Below are 24,218 nucleotides of genomic sequence, written 5' to 3' on the forward strand. Positions count from 1 at the left end.
AGCACATGAGGTGTACCTAAGGGTGATCATTGTAACAGTTTTCTGTTGTTCATCTGTGAGAAATAAAAGCCGTTTCTAAAATATCAATTTGAGGTGTAAACTCATTTTAATATGGAACATATTCCTTATATCGTGTGCTGTTGATTTTATTTACAACACGATTTAAATCAACCTTTAAGCTCAGTAGCTTAAAGCTCATCAATCTGGCAACTTGCACTTGTGTGTTTTGAACCAGGCATGCAATACCTAGTTGAACCACTGGGTGCCAAACGTACATACTGCACCTTCAATGTTGTCCCAATACAAATTGATTAAGTTAACTTATTTGTTTTTACAAATGCACGTGGATTAAACATAAATCAATTGAATTGTCTCCAAAAAAATTTAAGAATTGTGTTATTTCAGCTAATATTACAGTGTACACTTGAACACAATCATCATATGAAGTATTCTCTATTTCAAAAACTTTCAAAAAAAGAATTCATTCGGTGTTTTTTTCCTCATTGGGCCCAAAAAATGTCCACAAGGTCACGTTTTACTAGTATTGCTATACTTATGGGGACTTTTGGTTCCTGCAATACAAGCACACATTTAACCACTTACTATAGTACTACAGTAATCATCAGGGTTCACACAGATCATGCAATTTTTTCCACAGGAGTTCAATTTTAAAAGATCTATCCAAGACATTGAAAGTCAGAGAGTTATTTATTTATTTATTTATATATATAAAATATAAGAGAGCTATCTGTCCAGACAAAAGTGTTTCTAACTGTGTTTTTTTTTATCCAAGTCATGGAATATCAGGCATTTTGGTTTGTCGATTTAAATTTAAGTTTTCATGTATCTAAATGTCATTCTTCTATATCGTGTTTTTGTTTTTATATTGGCCTCTTTCATGCCTTTTGTTATGGTTTTGGCTTCAAAATGAGAACTTCAAAAACTGGCAATTAATAAGCAGATGACAGAGAAGCTATCAGATATAGCAGAGTGAACACTTTGTAGCCTCTCAAACAGTAAGAGTCGTACAAAATGATATTCATACAATCGTTTTATTATTATGTTATTATTTTAATAGTATATTATCAATTTGTAACAACAACAACAGCAGTGGTCTGTTTTTGCATTCATTATGTCATGGAAATTTAGCTATTTAGTAAGTGAAAGTCGGGGAATTTGATAGTTGGCTTAAAACTCTTATAATGAATATTTTATTTAAATTTTTCTCTGACTTTTACTGTCAACAAAGTTACATTTCCAGTTTATTTGCAGATAATGTTACTCTTTTTGCTATATAGTTGATTGTTTTGTTTTTTTGTGTTTTTCACTTTTGTAATTTAATATTTTGTTTCATTTTTAAGCGTTTTAATCATTTTATTTGATGCAAATCTAATTTGTGAAACAAATCTAATACTTTAGTTTACATTACAGACATCAAAAACCTGATACTATTTGTAAACCTGATAACATGATATTTCTTGTAAATGAGCACTTTTCAAAACACACACACACACACGCACACGCACACACACGCACGCACACACACGCACGCACGCACGCACGCACGCACGCACGCACGCACACACACACACACACACACACACACACACACACACACACACACACACACACACACACACACTCAAACAAAAAAGATATAAGCATTAGCTGTTGGCCAAAATGGGTGTAAAAAATCATCTTATTTGGATATCAGCAAAAAATCCTCCATTATCCATAATAAAAATGTGTATCAGTAACACCCACTTAAAATTGTGTAAAGTGCTTTGAGAACCAAGAAAAGCGCTATATAAATGTAAGAAATTATTATTTTATTATTAAAAAAATTATGTTTTTACTAGCTGTGTTTACTCATACTACTCATTTAATATGAGCCGAAAAAACAATTCTTGAGTTTTTCAGGTGGGACAAGTTTTTTGTTTTTATGTTCAAACCACTTAAATTTGTAAAAACTAATAAGTTAACTCAATTGCTTTATGTTGTTCCAACTCAGATCTATTTTGTGGAACCCAGCATTTTTTACAGTGCTTATAATATCGAACAAATTCTAACTAATTTGGGACAAATTAATTGTTTTATGTTCAGTCCACTTAAATTTGTAAAAATTATTAAGTTAACTTAATTGATTTGTGTTAGGACAACATGACGGAATTGTGTGGAACCCAGCCTTTTTTACAGTGTAGTTCCTTATTAGCGTACTTGTTATATTGACATATAAACTGTTTATCAGTACATATAATGCATGATCATATTCTACATTCTTACCTAATACCTACAATTAGCTTATACCCTAAAAACTATTAATAAACAGCTAGTAAGAGTTTGTTGATGCAACTGTTGTAGTTAATGCTAAGTTAAAAACAAGAACAGAACCTTAAAATTAAATGCCACCAATGCACCTATTGAGTATTTTTTCTTTGTTTTTTGTTTTTTTGACCCAGGTATTGTTCTAGTCGCTATAAACCCATATGAGACTCTTCCCATCTATGGAGCGGACATCATAAATGCATACAGTGGACAGAACATGGGGGACATGGACCCTCACATTTTTGCAGTGGCTGAAGAAGCATACAAGCAGATGGCCAGGTGAGTCTGAGTGAAGCTTATTAATCTGTTGCTACTTGCAGACATACATGAACGAAAACCCTGATTTACACCCTGTGAAGGTTTGTTTCGTTGTTCGCTATTGAAAACTATTTTCAATTTTCATTTAAGCTCATTTGTGCAATTGTTGAACTTCCAATTCATTTGTCGATCGGGTATTGACTAGGAAAAAAAAAAAACATTACTAAACAATCAAACTAATTGCTGTACAAACAAGTGTGTTTATGACTATACATAAAAATTATTTATGAAAAAAAGCCGTTTGCAACATACAGTAAGTTGTTTTTACAGCTAAAACTCAATGGAAATGAATGAATTCACACTGTAAAAACATTGATGTAAAATTTACAAGTGCACTGTAAAAGAACAATTACAATTGTGCTGTAGCTTGTAAATTTTACTGTATAACTGGGAATTTCTACAGTGTTACTGGCAAAATTTACAACCACACTTGTAGTTTTACAGCACAATTGTAGTTGTTAATTTACAATGCACTTGTACATTTTACAGTATTGCTGGCAAAAAAAACAATTGCCAGTAATACTGTACTTATACTATATATATATATATATATATATATATATATATATATATATATATATATATATATATATATATATATATATATATACATACAGTTGAAATCAGAATTATTAGCCCCCCCCCCCTGAATTATTAGCCTCCCTGTTTGTTTTTGTCTATCGAAAAAAAAGTAGCTTAAAGGGGCTAATAATTTTGACCTTAAAATGACTCTTAAAAAATTAAAAACTGCTTTTATTCTAGCTGAAATGAAACAAAAAAGACTTTCTTCAGAAGAAAAAGCATTATAGGACTTACTGTGAAAATTTTCTTGCTCTGTTAAACATCATTTGGAAAATAAAAAAAAAATTCAAAGGGGGGCTAATAATTCAACTGTATATATTTGAAGGGGCTAATATTATTGACCTTAAAATTTGTTTTAAAAAGTTTAAATAAATAAGTCAGAGAAACAAATATAGCAAATTAGCTTGCTCTGTTAAACATCACTTAGGAAATATCTGAAAAAGAAATCACAGAACATAATAAATTAACTGATATCAATTCCATTTCACCCACATTTTTAAAATTGCATAATTTTAATGAATCATTTGGGCTACTGTGCTCAAAAGCAGTAAGCATAACAGCACTGAGACCTTTTTGTTCCTATATGAGTATTTCTGGCTTTACTGTGTTAATATCAGCTATAATGCTCAGTGTTCAATCCAAAGGGAAGGTTTGTAGGTCAGGATGTTGCTCACTGCAGCCCAGCCAAAAATAGACACGCCATGGTTATGTTTTACTCTCTCGTTTTTCCTGGATCTCTTGTTCCTTCTTTGTGGAGCTGCGATGGTCTGAAATTTTGTATCGATCAGTTAATGTCTATTGGCCCTTGGTTCAAACTGCACAATATTTTGTCTGTTACTCACTGTGTCAGATTATCTGCTTTTGACTTTCATAACATGTCAGTTATGTCATTAACTTGAAGTCATTGAGAAGGTAGAATTGTTTAACTTTTATAAATAAAAGTGTAAAAAAAACCGTGGCAATTGAAGTGATTGGTTTTGGACCTGTCTGACATGTAAATAGCCAAGTAACAGAGAGAAAATTCAATTCAAGTATATTTGTATAGCAATTTTCACAATAGTTAGACAATAGTTCACAGCTTTACAAAAGATGCACATTATTACATTACAGTCCACATCAGTGTGTATAATACATTTTCAATGAAGTTTATTTATCTAATGGTTGCTGTAAGTGTTTGTGTTGTCCTCGAAAACCCACAGTGGACACTAATTTGCATAATTTGACCTTCTAGAAGCTTCAATTCCATAGTCCTGCTTTTAATTCACCATGTTTAAAATCTGCATGGATAAGCTTCTTTTCTCCTATTGGCAATCATCACCGTTGTCAACTGAAAATGTGATGAGCTGAAAAGGAAGTTACATGCTAGTCATTCTGTTGGAGTGTTGTGAAGATGCAGCATTGGTTGTCTTCCACTGTGGCACATTATACAGATACAAAGATTGATTATTGCAAATCGGTGCCCATTGTCATTTTTGAATCACCACAACACCCTATGTTTCGTCTTGCGTTCTCAAACCTTCAGACTGATGGTACACTTTCAGAAATAAAGGTACGCGAGCTGTCACTGGGGTGGTACCTTTTCAAAAGGTACAAATTTGTAACTAAAAGGTCCATATTAGGCAAGGTAAGTTTATTTATATAGCACATTTTATACACAGTGGCAATTCAAAGTGCTTTACATAAACAGGAATAAAATAGACAAGTATAAGAAAATAAAACAAATAATAAAAATGAAGAAGAAAAAAACAGATAAAACTGTAAATAGGTTATAAAATAATAAAAAATAATTAAAAAAATAAAATAAAAATAGGTTATAAAATAATGAAAAAGAAGAGAAAACCATAATAGTGCGATCTGTCAGATAGCACAGTAGCACAGTGCTCATTCAGTAAAGGCACAGCTAAACAGATGTGTTTTCAGTCTATTTGAATGTGACTAATGTTGGAGAACATCTGATCATTTCTGGAAGTTGATTCCAGCAGTGAGGGGCGTAGTAGCTGAAAGCCGATTCACCCTGCTTTGACTGGACTCTTGAAATTTCTAGTTTATATGATCCTAAAGATTTGAGTGATCTATTAGGTTTGTGTTCAGTGAGCATATCTGTAATGTATTGAGGCCATGTAGTGATTTATAGACAAGTAATAATACTTTAAAATCTAATCTAAATGTAACTGAAATGTAACTAATATTAATACCTCAAGGGTACATATTAGTACCTTAAAAGTACAAAAGTGTTCCTCTTAAATTTTTTTTGGATACTAATATATACATTTGAGGTACCAAAATGTACCCTTTAAGTACAAACATGTACCTTTTAAAAAGGTACCACGCCAGTGACACCTCGCGTATCCGACACTGTTAACAATTTCCTGTAGAATCTACTGTAACTTTCCAGCAACAGTTCACCCGTAAGTTACGGTAAATGAATTGCAGCAAAAAGGCTGTATTTACATTTACAGCATCATTCATCATGTATTTACAGTATTTTATATTTTTACTGTAAAATATACAGTCATTTTACAGGCAAATTAATTTATTTATTTATTGTCCAAAGAATAGGCATATTAAAAATAAAAAAAGACAGTATTCATATGCTCAGCTCACACGCCTTACTTTTACTTACAATAGCCATATCCAACTGTATTTATGAGATAGCCCACAAGATGTACAATCTGAGAACTGTTTGTGTCTTAGGAAACTAAAATATTGACTCTCTATATATACAGTGGAAGTCAGAATTATTGCCCCCCCCCCCCCCCAAACCCCCCCCACCTTCAAATTTGTTTTCTTTTTTGAATAATTTCCCAAATGATGTTTAACAGAGGAAGGGCATTTTCACAGTATGTCTGATAATATTTTTTCTTCTTATTTGTTTTTATTTCCGCTGGAATAAAAGCAGTTTTTATTTTTTTAAAAACCATTTTAAGGTCAAAAGTATTTAAGCCATTTTTTTTTCGAGACTCTACAAAACAAACCATCATTATACAGTTACTTGCCTAATTACCCTAACCTGCCTAGTTAACCCAATTAACCTAGTTAAGCCTTTAAATGTCACTTTAAGCTGTATAGAAGTGTCTTGAAAACATATCTAGTAAAATATTATTTACTGTCATCATGGCAAAGATAAAATAAATCAGTTAATAGAAATAAGTTATTAAAGAAATTGTGTTTAGAAATGTGTTGAAAAAATAAAAATTGTCTCTCCGTTAAACAGAAATTGGGAAAAAAATAAAATGGGGGGCTAATAATTCTGACTTTAACTGTATATATATATATATATATATATATATATATATATATATATATATATATATGACTCTGTTGTATTTTATTTACTGAAGCAAATTAAAAATAACATGGCTTGGCAAACGTTCGGATGTTCCGATGTATGTTCGGATGTTTTTCCTGGAAAAAATATTTCAAAGTAGCATGAACATATTCTCTTTTCCTTCTGTTTGTCTAATTTTATCATTTTTTATATCTTTCAGGGATGAGAGGAATCAGTCCATTATTGTAAGTGGAGAATCTGGAGCGGGAAAAACGGTTTCGGCCAAATACGCCATGCGTTACTTTGCCACAGTCAGTGGATCTGCCAGCGAAGCCAACGTGGAGGAGAAGGTTCTGGCATCTAACCCCATCATGGAGGTGAGTTTCTCCTCTATCACTTCATCTGTGTGTGCCTTCCTGAAACTAGTGCTGAGATTTGGGCTGTTTGTTTTCATGAAGGCCTTTAATAATACAGACATTCATATCTAAGAGAGCCAAACCCTTTGGGCTGAGAGACTAAAAGCTGTTCGCTGGCTGAAAGCAAGGGTCTTGTACAGAGCGTTAAATTCATCCTTCACTATGTAGTCATCATTTCCCAAGGGCTCAAGAGAGAGTGAATGGTATGTGTTTAGGAGTGCACAGATTGTATAAATTTAGCATTAGCATAAAGCTTATATGACCTCTGCTGTTCTCAGATATTTAAAAACAGACAGCATGTTTTGGAAATTAGCTAGCTCCAGCATAAACAAGCATCATGGGAACTCCAGGCTCGTAGGCTGCTACAGAAGTTAGGTGGCATAATTATGATTATGAAATTTTTATGAGAGCTTGTTTTGGCTGAATTCAAAAGCTGTATTCCATGTAAGCTTCACAATGCTATCCATGCATTTTGATAAGCTCAATGAAAATATGAACTAAAGATTATGTAGAAAAATTGCTTTTCTAAACAAAACAATAAGAACAAATATCTAGAAATCAGAATACAAAATGGTGTAAAAATTGGCTTTGTTTTAAAATGCGGCACCAGTCACAGAATTGTGCTGTGACAATGAATAGCAATCAAAGACTGTTGAAATAAAAATTCTACACATTTGAAGGAGTTTATCATCTGGCCACTCTGGAGGATTTGTGAGATATCATTTGACTTAGACACTTACTGTATTATCAACAAACAGAAGACAAAATTTTAATAAGTAAAGTTTTCTTAACAAAAAAATACACAAGAATAACTAGTAACTGCTAAGTTGACCATAAATTAAGTGCATATGGTTAAATAATGAAAGCAATTAAATTGCAAGCTGTGATATGTGATTTGTTATCTTATGTAAAGAGACAGATATTGATATTAGTTACGTAAGGCAGTGTTCCCCAACCCCCTGGGCCAGGACCCTGGATCAGTTGGTACCAGTGTGGTGAAAATTCAAGACCCCCTGGAATGGGTCATCTGAGGTGAATGTCTCATCAATACATTTCACTTGCTGAAGACAAAACTGAAAAGAAAATGCCCCACGAACAAGCAGAAACTGAAGACTGTAGAAGTTGCTGTAGTTGCTGTAGAGGCCTGGCAGAGAATCACCAGGAAGGAAACCCAGCGTCTGGTGATGTCTATGTGTATTCAATACCAAGTATTTAAAGTTTGATTTATGATTATTATTCTGTTCAATTACTTTTGGACCCTTAACAAGTGGGAGGCACATATGCAAACTGTTCTAATTCCTACATCGTTCACCTGATTTGGATGTAAATACCCTCAAAAAGCTGACAGTCTGCAGTTTATTTCATTTCAAATCCATTGTGTTGCTGTATAGAGCCAAAAATGTTAGAATTGTGTCGATGTCCAAATATTTATGGCCCTAACTGTATGCTAACTGGGCTTACTAAACAGAATGAAATTTAAATGCTCAGTTTCATAACCCATGCCTTTAATTATACATCAGTGTATGAAAGGGTCTATATAATACTTATGAAATTCATTGTAATTGTGAAATGAAATTGTCATTATTTTACATTAACTAAATTATAATGTGATTTCACAGAATTAATAGTCGTAATACTGGACTTTATAATCATGTGCTACAGACTATAGCTAATACAACTCCAGTGAAACAATAGGATCAATCAGGGTCCTATAGGTGGAACCAATTCTCATGGGGTGGTTGACTCGATTTCTCATGACACCGGGCCACACAAGAAATCATTAGTTATTTCCGTTTTATTTATTATCTGAGTATGAATGATATTTTATTTTGAAAAATGACATCTCTGTCTCTTGAACTCCAAAGATTAACTCACAAGCTAGAAATGAGTAAGAAACAGGCGTCTTTGGAAATTTTCTTTGCGAAGGTGAAAAGGCCCATTGAAGGACCCACAAACTACCAAGGAATGGATCCGCAACCCATTTGTCAACAAATCAGGTGAATCCAGCATGTCTGTGCAAGAAAAAGATCAACTGCTGGAGATCACAAAGGTTTATCGTGCATTACAATTCTTTAATGACGTTAAAGGATTTTAATGCATGGTGTGGAGGCGACAAACCACACGACATGCAGCAGAGTGTGGTTGCCTCCACAAAGTGCATTAAAATCCTTTAACACATGGCAAACCATTGATTATCCCACTTTTTTCTATGGTCATTTGCTAAGGTAGGCCCATATGCAAGTTCAAACTAGTTTTGCTCTTTGCAGTGCAATATTTGTCAAATTTTCATCAGTTTCAACATGTTAGATTTACCACGTGCCTGTCAGAGTGTGCCTCAATCTCCGCCTTGCATCAGATAAACAGAACAGTGACAGACATGAAGAAAGCAGATCTGACGTAACGTTTGTGAGAAATGCTACAGTAAGAACTTTCCCAATGATTATTTTATGTATTTGTTGTGGAGTTAATGGGTTGATGAGAACGCTGAGTCACGCACAATGTCGTTACAAAGTTAACGCACACACAGCGGACAGACAGCGCATGCGTTTAATTTTGCACTGTTTCTGCACGCAAGTGTAACAGGATACGTTAATATCCACTGCTGTATGGATATCCGATATGTAAATGTACAAAATAAACCTGATTTAACATCCACAAACCAGGATTGAAGCGTCTTTTTTCATAATTGTACTGACATGCGGCTGTGGTGATGAATTTCAGCAATTTTACTGTCTTTATTACAAACATGCACTGTTTTAAAAATGTGTTAAACTTGTAAAACTCATTCTTGATCACATTTGATGATGATTGATGATCACAGAGAGCTGAACAGATCTTTTCGCTTTGCGCACATTCTGTCTTGTTGATATGATTATATCCGTTACTATGGACACATGTTAATATGCGGCTGTCAATCAATTCGGTGGGTGGGGAAACCGCACTCCTACATCACGATTCGGTGGGCCTCAGAGACTTATTGTGTTTATATCACCCCAATATGACTGTGCATGCACTATACCTACACATAATTCTGTCCAAACAGCTTACAAATGATGATTTTCAAAATAGGTTTTCTTTAAAATGCGAGTTCAGGTGGACAGATAAGACATTTCCTCACCTGCCGTATAAATGTGTCTCTTTTGTCTACTTTCTGAGGGAGGATCTGCACTTATGTTGGCTTTATCTTAATGTTATCTGTAATACTGTGAAAGCTGGGCTATAGCAGAATTTTCACAATTTACATTTCATAATAAACATGCAAATCTAACTAAAAGTACCATATCAATTAAATATGCTTTAGGAATATGTGACTTTGTGCCTTGGCTAATCAAGTTAAAGATCAACTGTAAGCTTTCATACTTTTTTCTGTTCAGTTTTAGCATGCTGTTTTAATAAAATCCATATAACAAATAATTTTGAACATCTAAGGTAAATAAATTGTGTAATTTATGCCTCTTTTGGATCAAATTATTAGGCTAGGCAAATTTATCTCATGGAATTGATGTAGCAAAAAAACCACGTTTGTTGCTTTGTGTAGAATGCAATTGTTAAAAACGCATTAAAGTCTATACACATGAAATAAAACATTTAGAAAGCTACATCTTATGAAACACCAGTTCAAGGGCACATAAGATCTGTATTTTGAAGAGAAAGCAGCCATAGTCTATTTCAGAAATATTTGCTGTTAAATTTGTAGAGTATTTAATTCTGCAAAAGAAAAAAAATACATATTGGGACAGGTACGAGAACATTCTGCTTTATTTTTTCTTCTTCTAGCTCCAATAAAGGCAAGCAATCAGCCAAACATGCAGAATCAGAGTAATATTACGGTCAAAAGTGAATTATAAAATTTATTTTGCGATCTGCCAAAAAAATACTCCTGAGAAGAAATAATAGGTTCAAAAGATCTAGATAGACATAAGATGAATTGTATATCACGTTTTAACAACATAGAGTTGCAGGTGTTCCAAAGTGCACTGAGATCCTGCGGCAAGTTCTGAGATGGTCTGGCCAATGTAAAGCTTCTCTCGGCAGCGAGCTGTTCATTGAGCTGCTGCTGACTGCCTGGAGCTCAGAGTCGGAATATGCTGAAGCACAATTTTCAAAGACGCGATATCCTTATACATAAACTGCCAATTTGACCTTAAAATAACTATATTCTCGCTTTGAAAAACTCTTAAAACTTGATTTTGTGGCATAATAGATGAGTTTTTTTCTAATTTTGCTGTTTGCCATTAACCGTTCTCATCGGTTTCCTGTGCAGCATGTGTGAGTTCCTGTGGTAACTACTAATGTTTGGGAGAAGCACATTCAACTGTGATCAGAACTGTCTGGAACTACCTGTGCGTTAAATGATTTGATATGTCTGTGATCTTTGAAGATCTTCAAGACACATAGCAAAACCAGTTGGGTGAGTTTGATGCTGGTCGTTCACCTGATGTTGACAACAGGGCAAATGCTGATTAGGTTAATCTGGATGCTGATATGAATGTCAAAGGTAAAGGAAGAAAAGAAAGCAGTTCCTGAGGTGACTGGTACATAACTATGCTAGTAGTCTCCTGTTTATTCTTTACCTTGCATGTCTGTATGCAAACTTTTCCACCTTTTTTTGGAAACATATGTACCTGTCTGACCATTTATCAGTACAGAGCCATAAATCTGCTCTTCAGCAGCACTGAAACCAAATTTACAGTTTTAGTCACTTCTCATTTCTGATTTTCTCATGAAGATTTTCTCAGAGGCATATGTTCATACATAATTTGTGTTCCACACAATCAATTTGTGTTGATACAGCATAAAGCAGTTTTACAAATTTTTACAAATTTAGGTAGATTGCAAATAAAACATTTAAGTTGCCCCCAAAAGCTCATTTTAAATGTCGTTTCAACAAACAGCAAACATAATTTTCTGAGTGTATATATTTTAACCTACAAAAAAATGTGAAAATGCATTTTGTCTGGCTGTTGACCGTATCTACAGACATAGGACTTTGCAATATGACAATATAAAGTCGAAGTCAGAATTATTAGCCCCCCTTTGATTTTTTTTCTTTTTTAAATATTTACCAAATAATGTTTAGCAAAGCAAAAAAAAAAATGTTACAGTATATCTGATAATATTTTTTCTTCTGGAGAAAGTCTTATTTGTTTTATTTTGGCTAGGATAAAATCAGTTTCAAATTTTTTTAAACACCATTTTAAGGACAATATTATTAGCCCCTTTAAGCTATATATTTTTTCTATAGTCTACAGAACAAACCATGGTTATACAATAGCTTGCCTAATTACCCTAACCTGCCTAGTTAACCTAATTAACCTAGTTAAGCCTTTAAATGTCACTTTAAGCTGTATAGAAGGGCCTTAAAATATCTAGTCAAATATTATTTACTGTCATCATGGCAAAGATAAAATAAATCAGTTTTAGAAATGAGTTATTAAAACTATTATGTCTAGAAATGTGTTCTAGATATCTTCTCTCTGTTAAACAGAAATTAGGGAAAAAAATAAACAGGGGGGCTAATAATTCAAGGGGGTTAATAATTCTGACTATAACTGTATATCGAACTGACAAAACAAAAAGTCTATCATTTGTTTTTTGACGTCGCAAAATGGATTGTTTACAGTAAAAATTTTTCATCATTTGAATGAGTGCAATATTACACTAAACAATGATAGCAGCATGGAGGGAACGTTTATTTTTAGTTTATATTTAGTTTATATTTAGTAATATTTTATGTTGGGCCTGTAATCATTCATTTTAAAAGTGTTCTATATTTCACAGCCGTATTACCCTGCAGCAGACTGGTTACTCACTGAAGCTAAGCAGGGCTGAGCCTAGTCAGTACCTAGATGGGAGACCACATGGGAAACTAGGTTGTTGTTTGAAGTGGTGCTAGTGAGGCCAGCAGGGAGCGCTCAACCTGCGTTTTGTTTGAGTCCTAATGCCCCTGTAAAGTAAAGGGGACACTATACTCTCAGTGAGCTCCGTCTTTCGGATAAGACGTTAAACTAAGGTTCTGACTCTCTGTGGTCGTTAAACATCCCATGGCACTTCTCGTAAAGAGTAGGGGTGTAACGCTAATGTCCTGGCCAAATTTCCATCGGGAAGAAGGAGGCGGAGAACCGACAAACTGAATGTAAAAGTAAAAGCGTCCGGGCCTGGTCCTCTCTCATCTTCCTTTGCCATCATACCTCCTCTTGTAATCCAGAGCTTCTTCTGAGGGATTATTTTCATTCCCACGGCTTTTGGCCCCGCCCCCTCACCACATACCCCATCTCCCATCACAGGCCAGGTGCACCCCGTGGCTCAGCACCTGCGAGACCCATGAGACGGGCCGCGAGAAAAGGAGATGGAAAAACAGTAGGAAAGACAGAGTAGACTCAGAGAGGGGAGAAAGGCAAAAAAAATAAATAAATAAATTGGGGCTCAGTTCTCCAGACACGCTGACACTCATTCCTCCACCAGCTAAGAGATCTGATGATTTGTTGGGAGCCCTGTGGAGGAACCTATCCACCCGTCCGTCTTATGGTGTCCGGCGGCGGTTCTCCTGGCTGGCAGCATTTCTGGTGTTCTGCTCCGCTCCCACTTCGGTGGACGAAAGCAGGCTTTGGCATCATGGTGGATCGCGGCGACCCCCCCGGCCTCTTTGGGATGGCTCCCTTCAGCACTTGCCCCTCTGGTGGTGAGCCCTGCGTCCTCTGCTTCTTTCCATGCTGGGAACTGGCAGCAGGCAGATCCTTTCCTCGCCAGACGAATGGGTTTCTCCCCCACTTTTGTTAACTCCCGAACACTCACCCTCCCTCTCAGCGGCGAGAGCCACTGGACAACATATCCCTCCTTCTCCGGGATTTCAGCACCACTGTTATGATCTTTTTTGACCACCTAGTCATTGGGAAGAAGGAGGCGAAGAACCGACAACTCAAAGTAAAAGCGTCCGGGCCCGGTCTTCTCTCGTCCTCCTCTGCCATCGTTCCTCCTCTTATAGTCCAGAGCTTCTTCCGTAGGATTTGAGCCATGTGCACCACATGTGTTTCTCATCTGCGGCCAGCCTTGTTTTGTTCCCACGGCTCTTGGCCCTGCCCCCTCGCCACAGGCCCTTACTCACCATGGCCTCTATAATCATCCCCATCCACGGAATTGGCTCTATCACTGTCTGTCCACTCCACCAATAGCTGGTGTATGGTGAGTGCGCTGGTGCCATTGTTTTGGAGCTGCCGTCGCATCATCCAAGTAGATGCTGCATACTAGTGGTGGTGTAAAGAAACCACCCCCGCCATGGTTGTTAAGCAATTTGGGTGTGTGACTATACACGAAAATTGCGCTGTATAAAATACACATTATTGCATTTCATTATGATTTGTTTTATATTTCCACAATTTTAATCTAACTTTTGTCATGAATTTTACTTTTGCTACTTGTTCAAACTACGTATTTAAATTGAGATGAAACAACAGAATTCTTACAACACGAAGGAATATTTTGGAACCTAGAATTTTTACTGTGTAATTAAAGTTAGAAAAATAATTACATATGAATGACTAAATTATATCAAATGTATAAAATAAATAGTCAATGTGTACATTATTAATTTCTACTTTTGATCATCAGATGCAGTGCAAAAAAAAAAAAAAGCTTAGTTTTGTGTATTATTGTGTGTGGGTAGGTGTGTGTGTGTGTGTGTGTGTGTGTGTGTGTGTGTGTGTGTGTGTGTGTGTGTGAGAGAGAGAGAGAGAGAGAGAGAGAGAGAGAGAGAGAGAGAGAGAAAGAGAGAGACCTTTGCACACTTACATTGATATGTCTGAGAAAATCAAAATAAGCAGCTCAGCTCTCGGAACACAGTAAAAATAGTAAGTGTTTTTATGCACACACTCTATAATCTGCTGTGTTCCTCTATATAACTTTTTTGCCCAGGCCTATCTAAGTGAATAATGCTGCCAACTGATGATCAACAGTACAAATGACACATTTTACCTCTTCCCAACAGGGAAAACCACCAACAATCAAGTGTTACGAACCCCAATTTTTTTTAAGGCTCGTCTAGGGAAGGGGTTAGCAACATAAAAGGTCACGCAACTCAGAAGTACAATTCTCTATTTACTTAGAGACCAGAAAATAGGTGTCCTATCAAAATAAATTGGAAACAAAAATATAGATAATTAAATAACCAATATTAAATCAATCAAAATAATTACTTAAACAAACAGACATACAGAGAACATAAAACATAGATAAACCATAGAGAAAGCATAGATCAACAATGAATCAGATAAACGGCAACAACCCAGCATGGCTACTCAGCAGCGGCTGCACAAGATGTGCACAGAAGTCTTGGACCTTCATCAAGACAAGATACATTGAGATTCTCAACAAGTATGGGTCATACTCTCAAGAGAGCAAAGATCAGGAGGATCAGTCAGAGACGCGCTAGAAAACAAAAAGCCACCCCGACACACACTCAGCTTCCGCTTATAAAGCCGCCAGTCAGAATGAGCCACAGGTGCAAGGCAGAGTTAACCTCAAAGAACAGAAACATCAATTAATAAATCAACTAACTCCAACACGACACAACAACGAAGATAATGCTGATAATAATAATAATAATAAAAATAAAGAATAAACCGTGACACAAGAATGTATGATTATATGGTTTCATGGCTTTGCAATCTAAAAATGTCATCAAAATTTAAGTCAATGGGGCAAAAACAGCCCCAAACATAATGAAAGGGTAGTCAATTGGAACAGGACACAAGAGTTAAATAAATGAAAGCAAATTAAGAACTTGTTAAGACTTGTGAATCTCTCCTGCAAGTTTGTGATTAGACACCGCTATAGCATGCAGTATGTAGTTTAGTATGAAAATTCTTTTACCCCATTCACCTACAGTGTCTTGCCTGAAAATCCCAACTGATCTAAGCTTGGATAGATTGTTTGTAGGCCCTAATGAATATGTGAATATGTGAATATCCTCCAGAGTCTGGGTTGTTTGCTGATTCTGACAGTGTTCCTCAGCAGGATTCTGCTCTAAGGGGAGTTCAGCATCAGCTTCCTGACCCAGAGATCCAGCGCTGTGTGTCGTCTCCCACACACATGATCTTCCTGTCCCTGACTTTTGTAATCAATAACCTCTCTGTGTTCTCCTTACACTTTTAACCCATCATCTTCTAACTAAAACAATGAAGAAACCCAGGACTTGAAATGGAGCTTGTACTCCAGTTGATGGTTTTGTTTTTTGCAATGACAACAAATAAATTACAATGTATAAAAAAAGCAAAAAAATATATAGTGCAAATTTTATAGAGATTCCTTTTTTAGTGCTGTCAAACGATTAATCGTGAATTATCGCTTTCAAGATTTGTATCCAAGTTTGTATTTACATAATATGTACGTGTGTACTGTGTATATTTACTGTATGTGGACATGTATACTCTCACAAAATACAAAAAAACTTTTTATAAAGTAAATACTGTCAGCTTTAATTTGAGTATTGGTATTTAAATCCAAATCAGGTGAACGCTGTAGGAATTACAACAGTTTGCATATGTGCCTCTGACTTGTTACGGGGCTAAAAGAAAGACAGAATAACAATCATAAATCAAACTTTCACTTGAAAATCCTTTGCAGTCAATTACAGCCTGAAGTCTGGAACACATAGACATCACCAGACACTGGTTTTTATTCCTGGTAGTGCTCTGCCAGGCCTCTACAGCAACTGTCTTCAGTTCCTGCTTGTTCTTGGGGCATTTTCCCTTCAGTTTTGTCTTCAGCAAGTGAAATGCATGCTCAATCAGATACAGGTCAGGTGATTGACTTGGCCATTGCATAACATTCCACTTCTTTCCCTTCAAAAACTCTTTGGTTGCTTTTGCAGTATGCTTTGGATCATTCTTCATCTGAACTGTAAAAACACCATCCAGTGAGTTCTAAAGGATTTGGCTGAATATGAGCAGAAAATATTGCCTGAAACACTTCAGAATTCATCCTGCTGCTTTAGTCAGCAGTCACATCATCAATAAATACAAGAGAACTAGTTCCATTGTCAGCCATATATGCCCAAACCATGACACTACTACCACCATGCTTCACTGCTTAGGATCATGAGCAGTTCCTTTCCTTCTCCATACTCTTCTCTTCCCATCACTCTGGTACAAGTTAATCTAGATCTCTTCTCTCCATAGGATGTCGTTCCAGCACTGTGAAGGCTTTTTTAGAACTCTAATCTGGCCTTCCAGGTTTTTGAGGCTCACCAATGCTTTACATCTTGTGGTGAAACCGTCTGTGTTCACTTTGGTGTAGTCTTCTCTTGATTGTTGACTTTGACACACATACACCTACCTTCTAGAGAGTGTTCTTGATCTGGCCAACTGTTGTAAAGGGTGTTTTCTTCACCAGGGAAAGAATTCCTTGGTCGTGCACCACAGTTGTTTCCATGGTCTTCTGTTTTTTTTTTTGTGTTGCTAAGCTCACTGGTGTGTTCTTTATATTTAAGAATCTTCCAAACAGTGGTTTTTCCAAACAGTGCTTGACCGATAGTGATAGCTCTTTGGATGTCATCTTGAGAGTTGACAGTAACATATTCTAATTGCAAATAGCACACTTGAAATGAACTCTGGATCTTTTATCTGCTCTTTGTAATTGGGATAATGAGGGAATAACACACACCATGGCCATGGAACATCTTTGAAGCCAATTGTCCAATTACTTTTGGGCCCTTAACAAGTAAGAGGCACATATGCAAACTGTTGTAATTCCTAGAGCGTTCACCTGATTTGGATGTAAATACCCTCAAATAATTTAAACTGCAGTTAAAGCACATCTTGTTGGTTCCATTTCAAATCCATTGTGTTGGTGTATAGAGCCAAAAATGTTAGAATTTTGTCGATTGTTTAAATATTTATGGACTTTTATGGACTAAATATTTATGGACAAAAAATATTTTGTGTGTGTGTGTATATATATATATATACACAAAAATATACACAGTAGGCACAAATATTTTACTTACGATGAGTTTTTTTTTTACAATGTGGAAAATAGGAATTAAATTTGAAGTAATATATCAGAAAGAAATAAAGAGATATTTAATGCAGAATATTAAGCACAAATTCTATAAGTTTTAACCGCTTTCTCTTTACTACACATTGAAATTATATTTAATCACAGTTCAAATTCTTGTTCAAATCTTCAAATTCTAAAATAGGGTTTATTTTCCAACAAATTTACATGGATTATACAGAAACTTGAATACTTTTTTATCTTCAGTGTAACCCACCCCCTTCCCTTTGACTTGTCTATAACATAAAGAGAAATCTCCACAAATCTTTTGGACATTTAAAGCCTTCACACTAAACAAAAAAAGTTTTACAAAAGGATATTTCCAAAATAAGCAAGCAACAGATTCAGAAGAAACCTCATTGTCACTGCTAAATGTCCTGCTTAACTGTATAAAAACTGTGAATTGTTGAAGAAGTATGTACAGTTGAAGGCAGAATTATTAGCCCCCCTGAATTATTAGACCCCGTTTATTTTTTTTCCCCAATTTCTGTTTAACAGAGAGAAGATTTGTTTTTCAACACATTTCTGAGCGTAGTAGTTTTAATTTTTATTTACTAATTTATTTTATCTTTGGCATGATGTCAGTAAATAATATTTTACTAGATATTTTTCAAGACACTTCTATACAGCTTAAAGTGACATTTAAAGGCTTAACTAGGTTAATTAGGTTAACTAGGCAGGATAGGGTAATTATGCAAGATATTGTATAATGATGGTTTGTTTTGTAGAAGGTCAAAAAAAAAAATTGCTCAAAGGGGCTAATAATTTTGACCCAAAAATGGTTCATAATAAATTAAAAACTGCTTTTATTCTAGCCAAAATAAAAAAGACTTTCTTCAGAAGAAAAAATATCAGACATACTGTGTACATTTCCTTGCTCTGTTAAACATAATTTTGGAAATATTAAAAAAAGAAAATAAATTTCAAAAGGGGGCTAATAATTCTGACTTCAACTGTATGTCTTTATTTATATTTTAATAAAATACTAAGTGTAGTTAATGTTTTTTCTTTTCTCATCTCTAGTCTATTGGTAACGCCAAGACCACCAGGAATGACAACAGCAGTCGATTTGGAAAATACATTGAGATCGGCTTTGATAAGAAGTATCACATCATTGGTGCTAACATGAGGACATATCTGCTGGAGAAATCACGTGTGGTGTTTCAGGTGAGTGTGAAGCATGCATAACAATGCTTATGTTTTCACAATCTACCATGACTTAATGAGTATTTTATTATTTCATAACAACATTTTTACTTGTAGACAACCTGAGAAATTAAGAGTTTGGTTTAACTTGAATTTGTGATCAAAATAAACTACGTTCAGTAAATGTACTTCTCAAAATAATACTACAACTAATGCTACATACTATAGTACCTCTAATAAGTTAGGTTCAGGTAGTATCATAAATCCAGACAATATATATATATATATATATATATATATATATATATATATATATATATATATATATATATATATATATATATATATATATATATATATATATATATATATATATATATATATATAAATAATTTTATTTTTTATAGATAGGATTTATGATAGTTTCGAAAATAGTTTGTTTTCTTTTTTGCCATTTACCTGTATATTACATGAAAAAAAAAAATATTCAATTCAAATATAATTAAATCATAAGAGAAATAACATTATTTTTTATGTTATTAAAACATTACCTTTGAGAACAATAAAATGGTTCTATTTAATTTTACAATTTCAAAATCCAGAAAAAAAAGGAGAACAAGAATCCAGAAAAATCTTAGAATGGCTTCTAAGAGTGAAAATTGTATTAAGCATATAAAATAAATTAAGCATATAAAAAAACAATCCCCTTCAAGGTTTGTTCCATCTAAAACATTTATCAAATTTAATATGAGCTTTGAAACTGTATGTTAATGTGTGTTGTATCTTAATGTGTTTATGGTTTTTAAAACCTCAATCAGTCATTTCTTAGGAAACAGCAGTATACTTTGAGTTGTGAATATTTGAATGTGTCTACATTCAGAAGCGCAAGACACATTCATTTAACTGCAATTATATCAATGTATAAAAATCAATGCAGCATACGGTAGTGAGGATGGAAATCTCAGTGGCTTTCACATGGAAATGTTGATTTCTCCTGCCCTTCTCTGTGATTTTTTTTCCATGCCAGCCTTATTCCCCCTGTGGAATACTGAATGAATGTGTGGTTTCTTCTTAGGAGTCTTAAACTAAAAGCCTACTATGTTTCAGAATTACCACCAGATGTTATCAAACAGATTAACTGTGTGTTGGTTTGTTTTTAAATCGTCCTAAAAGTTTTTAATCAAAAAGGTTGTCTCAGACCCAACACATTATGACCTTTTGCTTCATGCTGTTTTCCAAAATGATCCTATATTCTGTCTTTGAAAGTCATAAAGTAGCTGTTTGAGAATAAGATTGAAATTAACTGAATTGAAACAAGTAACTTTTATGTGATTTTATGAGTAAGTGCCCAAAACATGATATTCGTACATTACTGCACTGTACCGAAACCCACTGATTATAATCTGAATTGTAGTAGCCATGCACATCCTTTTCATTCAAGGAGAATGTTCAAGGAGCGGTGGTGGAACAAGGACTTTCAGGATAGTATATAGTGTGAGAGGTTAGCTAAGAAGAAGTGGCACTCAGAAAGGACTGAAGAAAGTAGAAAGGGACTTACAGCACAGAGTGAAGAGGGAGGTGGCTAAAGCCATACAAAAGGCATGTGATGAGTTGTACACTAGGTTAGACAACAAAGGAATGGGAAAAGGACTTGTACAGATTAGCAAGACAGAGCGATCAAAATGGGAAAAATGTGCAGCAGGTTATAGTTATTCAGGATAAAATGGTAAGGTATTCACAAGAGGGGAGAATGTATAGAGAAGATTGAAGGAGTACTTTGAAGAGCTGATAAATGAGGAGAATGAGAGAAAACGTAGGGTAGAAGAGGTGAACACTGTAAGCAGAAAGTACAACAAAAGTACAACAAATTAGAAAGGATGAAGTCAGAAGGGCTTTAACATTAAAAAAGTTGTAAAAGTCATGACGTGGCTAAGTGTGGTGACCCATACTCTGAATTTGTTCTCTGCATTTAACCCATCCAAGTGCACTCACACACACACTGTGAACACACTCCTGAAGCAGTGGGCAGACATTGCTGTGGAGCCCGGGGCTCAAGGGACTCACCTCAGCCATGGTATTCCGGTTGGTGAGAGCTCTGGTTATTCACTCCCACCACCGACAATCCCTGCCAGAGCCGGGATTGTCACCTGTGACCTTCTGATCACAAATCTAACTCTTTAAAAATAAGGTCACAGCTGTCAAATAGGTTGAAAAGGCATTTGGTCTGGATGTCAGTTGAGGTATGGAAGTGTCTAGGAGAGACTGCAGTGAACTTTCTAACACGATTGTTCAACAAGGTTTTAGAGAATGAGAAGATGCCTGAGGAATGGTGGGAAGTGTACTTGTGCCAGTCTTTAAGAACAAGGGTGATGTGCAGAGTTGCAGCAACTACAAAGGGAAAAAGTTGTTGAGTCATACAATGAAAGTTTGGGATAGAAGCTGGGTTATAGAAGGAAGTAGATATTTGTGAGCAGCAGTATGGCTTTGTGCCTAGAAAGAGCACAACAAATGCAATTCTTGCCCTGAGAATGTTGATAGAGAAATACAGTGATGGCTTGAAGGAGCTGCATTATGTTTTTATAGACATGGAGAAAGCGTCTGACAGAGTGCCAAGAGAAGAGCTGTGGTATTGTATGGAAAGCCAGAAGTAATAAATAAGTATGTCAGTGTGGGGCAGGATATGTATGCTACGAGGATAGAAATGGTGAGGTGTGTGGTAGGGCAGACAGAAGAGTTCAAAGTGGAGGTGGGATTGCACCAGGGCTCAGCTCTGAGTGCCTTCTTGTTTGCTATAGTGATAGACCAGTTGACAAAGGAGGTCAGACAGGAATCCCCTTGGACAACAATGTTTGCAGATGACATTGTGATCTATAGCAAGAGCAGGGACCATTTGGAGGAAAACCTGGAGAATTTGAGGTTTGCTTAACAGAGTGGAGGAATGAATGTCAGTCACATTAAGACAGAATACATGAGTTTAAGTTCTTGGGGTAAACAGTCCAGAGTAATGGAGAGTGTGGAAAAGAAGGGAAAACGAGATTGCAAGTAGCTTGAAATGGGTGGAGAAAAGTGTCAGGAGTAATGTGTGACAGAAGGATACCAGCGAGAATTAAGGGGAAGGAGTACAAGACAGTGGTGAGACCAGCTGTGTTGTATAGTTTAGAGCTAAACTCTGTGGGACACTGGCCCTCCAGGACCGAGTTTAGACACCCCTGGTTTAGAGACAGTGGCACTGAAGAAGAGACAAAGGCAGAGCTGGAGGTACCAAAGATGAAGATATTGAGGTTTTCTTTGGGAGTAGCAAGATTGGACAAGATCAAGAACGAGCACATAAGAGGTGCAGCCCATGTTAGATGTTTTGAGTAGAAAGTTAGAGAGGCAAGACTGAGATGGTTTGGATATATACAGAGGATGGATAGTAAACGTATTGGTAGGAGGATGTTGGTAATGGACCTCGAAGACAGGAGGCAAAGAGGAAAACCAAGGAGGAGATAAATGATTGTGATAAATGAGGACATGAAGGTAGTGGGTATGAGAGAAGAGGATTTATAGCAGGGGTTCCCAATCCTGTTCCTGGAGATCTACCTTCCAACAGAGTTTAGCTCAAACCTTGTTAAAAAACAACAAAACCAACTAAAGCTGACTTTTCTCCCCATAGACTTTCATTCATACGCAGTTTCTCAGTTTGCTGCGTTGCAAAGATCAAGCTTGGTGAACTCTGACCTATGAAATCGCATCACTGGACTAAGTGAGTCCAATCGAGGATCAAAACATGACCTCTCTGGACAGAAATTTAAAATATGGACCAATCGCTTGCTTTTTTAAAATGTCTAATTACCTTGTTTAATCCCACCCCTTTTTGCAGTGCCGTACTACAGAATTCTGCACGCTCAAACTCTAGTGTGACCGCAGCATAAGTATGATCTGAAGCACTACTTGGTAATTAAAGACAGGTGCGTTTGATCAAGGTTGCAGCTGAACTCAGCAAGAAGATAAATCTCCAGGTACACGATTGGGCATCCATGATTTAGAGTATAGGGATACATGAATGCAGGTGGTTTGCTGTGGAGACCCCTGAAGGTAACAACCAAAAGGAAAAGAAGATACACATCCTTTTCATTCACTTGCTTTCCCAATCACTCGCAAGTCACGTAACATGGATTTTTTTATTCAGTAGTAATACGAGTTCTGCCATTAAACACTTATTGCACATACAACCTGATGAGTCCTATCCAACCTGCTTCCAACTACAAAGTGCAGACGATTGGTTGCTGAGCTTGGTCCACGATATTTAAAACAAATATTAAATAATCACATAATGGAAAATAATTACATAATGGGTGTGAAGTTGCTATAGTTAGGGTGAGAGACAGCTGTAAATTTTACCATTGATTATGGTGGCAACGAGAGCTCAGACGCAATGCAAGTTTTAGGCCCTGTTTACACGTTTTACACTGCGTTTTAGAATGAAAGCGATCTGCGTCCACACTAGCATTTCTGAACAACTCTCCGTCTACACCACACCACTGAAAACGCACATCACATGACCACACACACACACACACACACACACACACACACACACACACACACACACACACACACACACACTCTGCAGCATATCCACCCAGATGAGAGCTGTGCTTGTCGGACTGTTCATCAATGATGGATGGATCCAATCAGTGAAAGAGACAGGGTATGTTTTGTATTTTCAATGAGAATGAAAAGAGGCAGTGATGTTATAGGCTCCATTTTGTTATAAATATGCATACAGTGAAGATGACTGTCATATAAATATGTAGCTACATGACGCCTCAACATTACTGCTGTCTGTTAAGTTAATATTAAAATGAAAATAGACAGTTCCTTATATCATGATTTCATTTCATTGTTAAGAAAGTGAAACAACATAGCCAGGGTGATGTGAATGAGGTTATAAAGTACACGTTTCCCTTTGAAGATTTACCCGACGTGTCCTCGGGAGTTTGTTTTCAATATCAAACTTGCGAAGTCTGAACTTACAAAGTGAGGATACAGGACTGAACTGTGTGTAGACTACTTAATATTGCCAAAAAAGCCCCAATTAGATAGGCGAATGTCTGCAGCCCCGCCTC

The 24,218-nt window shown here is 35.9% G+C and overlaps 1 protein-coding gene across 1 annotated transcript in view; it reads left to right on the forward strand.

Annotated features, from left to right (window-relative positions):
* myo5aa (myosin VAa) overlaps window positions 1–24,218 on the forward strand; it is a 160,270-nt gene that overhangs the window by 38,313 nt on the left and 97,739 nt on the right. Inside the window, exons 4-6 of the mRNA XM_056478058.1 lie at window positions 2,460–2,604; window positions 6,714–6,870; window positions 18,985–19,128. Of these exons, the coding sequence (XP_056334033.1) occupies window positions 2,460–2,604; window positions 6,714–6,870; window positions 18,985–19,128 (446 nt within the window). The remainder of the gene's footprint in view (window positions 1–2,459; window positions 2,605–6,713; window positions 6,871–18,984; window positions 19,129–24,218) is intronic.

Source organism: Danio aesculapii, chromosome 18, assembly GCF_903798145.1.
Source record: "Danio aesculapii chromosome 18, fDanAes4.1, whole genome shotgun sequence".
Taxonomy (NCBI): Eukaryota; Metazoa; Chordata; class Actinopteri; order Cypriniformes; family Danionidae; genus Danio; species Danio aesculapii.